Source organism: Mycetomoellerius zeteki, unplaced genomic scaffold (genome assembly GCF_001594055.1).
Source record: "Mycetomoellerius zeteki isolate Tzet28-1 unplaced genomic scaffold, Tzet1.0 scaffold155, whole genome shotgun sequence".
NCBI classification, from domain to species: Eukaryota; Metazoa; Arthropoda; class Insecta; order Hymenoptera; family Formicidae; genus Mycetomoellerius; species Mycetomoellerius zeteki.
The window spans coordinates 1,187,095-1,191,314 of NW_017256500.1; the positions used below are offsets into that span (position 1 = coordinate 1,187,095).

The following is a 4,220-nucleotide window of genomic DNA, read 5'->3' on the forward strand; positions in this document are numbered from 1 at the left end:
GGGCCGCCAACCGGCGTATCCAGCGTACGAGACACGGTAGGAGGAGCCACCGTGTCGTCGTCGTTGGCGCCAGGTAAACTCTCTGGAGTCTGGGCTCGGCTGCGGCACTCAGCCGCTTAGTATCGCGCCGACTCTCGAGTAAATATCTTCTTGTTCCTTTTTTTTTCCGGAGTCCCTTTCTCTCCCTCTCGCTGGTTCCTCGATTGCGCTCGCTTTCGTCACTGCACGCTTTCGTTCCCAATTCGAAACGAATGTGGGTCTCGCGAGCAAGGCGTCGATCGCCCACGATCGATCATTCTTGAAGTGAAGGTCATTTAATTTTTCGCGTCAATCGGTTTTATTTTGCCTTTTGATGCTCGGGGGTGCGGGGAGGACACAGATGGAGACGAAAACGGAGCCGCTGACGCCACCGCAAACACCGCCGACGATCGACAGATCGATGCATCAGCATCAACAGCAACATCCACAGCAACATCAGCAGCAACAACATGTAGTTTTTTCAACCTCGAAATGGGCCAAATCAAATTTTCTCAACGGCAGATATATCCAACAGCACCATCCGCAACATATTCAGCCAACGCACAGTGCTAGCAACTATCAGACCACTCTCATCAGTAACTGGTTGAAAGACGCGGCCCTATTAACGTTTAGGAGTTGCTGTCCCCAACGCCCTTATCTGTACTATCAGGGTCATCCGGGCACCATGTTTCCGGTGCCGCCGCCACCGCAGCCTCCGTCGTTCCTTGCTCGAAGATCAACGGGTCAGAGGCCTAAGAAACAATTCATCTGCAAATTCTGCAATCGACAGTTCACGAAGAGCTACAATCTTCTGATTCACGAAAGGACGCACACCGACGAGAGACCGTACTCGTGCGACATATGTGGCAAGGCTTTTCGTAGGCAGGATCATTTGAGGGATCATCGGTAAGTATTCACTTTTACAATACACGCTTCAATTCCGGTAATGATAAAATATGTTATATGTCTACGTGACACAAAGTTATATTGTTTATGATATGAAGTAAAAGTTGCAGAATAATTTATAAAAGGAAGATAACAAATAATAAAAAAAAAACGGCGCGATTTTAATATGAATTGTAATAATATTACTTGATAATAATATAACTTGGTGACTTATTAAATTTTGTGGTATAATAATGCTGCAGCAGTAAACTTGGATAAATTTGAATCTTAATTTAACCATGACTATTTGATTTTTCCATAACTAATTGAATTAAAAATAAGTAAAATTATATCGAAGTTGTAGTACAAAATATTAGAATAAGAATACGTCGAGTTAAAATAACGCAAAGTTGATACGACTTGTCATAATAATGCAATTGATGGATACACTGAAGAAATAAATGTCACTTGTTCAAAAGAATTTTCAAAATTATCCTTGGGAACATCCATGAAGAATTAAACTTAAAAGCTTTTTCTTTGAATGTTTCCAGGTAATTTGCTGTTTTTATTGTTCGTCTATTCTATCTTTATTGAACGTCTATTCTTTAATTTTTTGTACATATTATCCTTGACACGTTAAATATATTGTTTGTGAAAAGTCTTTACGATCCTTTTTGCAACCTTCAAACGGTATTAGGAGACACGGTAGTCTCTCGACACCAATTTACATAATGTTAGACAGAACATGATACGAAACGAATATTTTATGACGCTTTTATTGATAAATAAACATTAGTGATTGATCAACGATGATTGTTATATATTTAATTTAATTCTATATTTTTATATAGAAGAATATTGATATACATATTATTATATGTAATATAGATATTAAAATTCTTATAGGAAATAGATTTTGGGGAGTTTAATAATTTAATTCCTTTTAAATAAACTATTTAATATTTTTATAAAATTTTTCTCAGGAAGTTTCTATTTCCGTTTACGTTGATATCATTAGTTAATAGAGAGTTTTTGTAATACTGTGTATCCAGATACGGTAAACGCTAAAGTCACGTTATTTAGAGGAAAGTCGAACTGCGCTTTCCGGTGCCAAGTTTCAACTTTCCACTAAATAACATGACTTTAATGTTTACCGTATTTTTATACACGTTACTGCAAAAACTTCCTAATAATCTGGAAATATTTTTTTGTCGTAATCGTTATCTCTCAGTGTCAGCGTAAAGCTTTATTGTACTAATTCGTTTATCTAGACTGGTATAATTTTCAATTTATTTATTTCACCATCTAGCTGTTACAGTAGACCGAATAATTTTTCATGAAAGTATATATGCACATCGCCCGCGGCTCATCTATAACCGATTAGTGGTGCTATTATCATCATATCATGTAATATCGGGGGATATTTTTTATAATATAAAAACATCATACGTATTGTATACACATTATATTACATTTCAGTGTATTATATGTATTGTTTGGAAATATTTCGAATAAAACGCTTCAAATGCTCTTAAGTATTTCTGATCATGCATATATATGGATGTCCTCAGTATGATTACGCAGGAATACAAAACAAAGCTAAGAGATCTCAACACACATCATCTAAGCATCAATTGATATTTATAACAAAATTATCATAGTAATTCATCATAGTAACTCATCATTGTATATCATCATAGTATATAAACTTTCATTAATGAGAATTATTAATGAGATTTCGATGATTTTGCAATTAATTGTATATAAAATTTTCGTTAAAAATTTAAAAACAATTTTTTTTACGCAAAAAATTTCATTTTTGTTCCGCTTAAAAGGATTAAAAATATCTATGTCAATCATATAAGTTATCGTTATCAATGCTTCATATCATCCGCATTCCTGTGAAAACAAGAAATATCAATTTACTTCTGTCATCAACTTATTGTTGATGATGGAAGTCAAAAGAAAAAAAATTAATATTTATCGAAAAGAAAGCAAAGATTATTAAACGTAAAAGAGATCAATTTACAAGATAGAAAAAATTACTGTAATATTTATAAAATTATTTTTTACCAGACCATGTCCCGCAGAATACATAGATACTAACAGTAACTTCATTAATATTGTAATTTTCTATTCAACAATATAAATATAATATAATGCAATTGTATATAACAATCACATTGTTGGATGTTATATCGTTGATGTACTGTTATTGTTAGTTTGTGTTCTGCAGGATGTAAACGTATAAATTTATTAATGAAAAAATAGATAATAAAAAAAAGAGATTGCTAGCTCGGCAATTCAGGCTGACGAATTTTTTACATTTTAGATATATACATAGTAAGGAGAAGCCGTTCAAATGCAACGAGTGCGGCAAAGGGTTTTGCCAAAGTAGAACTTTGGCAGTTCATAAAGTCATGCATATGGAGGAGTCACCACACAAGTGCACGGTATGCGGCCGAAGCTTCAATCAGCGGAGCAATCTGAAGACACATCTTCTTACGCACGCGGATGTTCCGCAGGACCTCAGGATCGAGACTTCGGTAGCGTCGGACTCGAGGATCATGTCATCAGAGGTTAGACAAATAGCAGAGCGGGTGAGCGGTCTCCTACCAATGCCGAAGAGCACTACGCACAAGCTCGGTTTCACTATAGAGGATATTATGAGACGTTAGAAACTATATATATAATTCCTTTTAATTTTAATCTGCGTGCACACACACACATTTCATTTTTGCGTTTGCTTTTTTTGCGTATTATATTTTCTCGTTTTCTACACATTATAAGGTTTACGGATTACGTTAACTCATATTATTATTATTAGTATTATATACATTATTATATATTTTTATAGTTATATATTTTATTATTAATTATATATTTTCATTTGTGCGCTCTAGCACCAACTGGATTGGCTTCAAGAGTGCTGAGAAAAAATTGCTGGTAATAATTTTTAATTTTTAATATGAACGTCACCGATTCAATGGCCAAATTTAGTTGCAACTTGTTGTATTTTCTATTGATACTCCCCGCCCTTCCTCTCCCCTTATACCGCTCGCAATTTTAACGAGATGTTACTAAGATATGTGACGTTCTGCCTCAAAAATGTATAATAAATATGAGGTTTGATCGCGTTGTTGAAAGCCCCAATATCTACAGAGATAAATGTAAGTATATTGAAAAGAAATAAAGTGAAAATATTGAAAGCAAAAAGCAAGCAACGCAAACAGATCTATGACCGTAACTTCCAAATGTCAAGGCATATTGTTGAAATTTTTCTTTTTAAATAAATATTAATAATTAAAAAACTAAAT

General features: G+C 34.3%; 1 protein-coding gene across 1 annotated transcript; it reads left to right on the forward strand.

Annotated features, from left to right (window-relative positions):
- The first annotated feature begins 252 nt into the window (after positions 1 to 252).
- On the forward strand, positions 253 to 3,622 carry odd (odd skipped). Its single transcript, XM_018444875.1, has 2 exons — positions 253 to 924; positions 3,236 to 3,622. Exons 1-2 carry the CDS (start codon positions 353 to 355, stop codon positions 3,579 to 3,581), a joined length of 918 nt encoding a protein of 305 aa, XP_018300377.1. The 5' UTR covers positions 253 to 352; the 3' UTR covers positions 3,582 to 3,622.
- Positions 3,623 to 4,220: the final 598 nt, after the last annotated feature.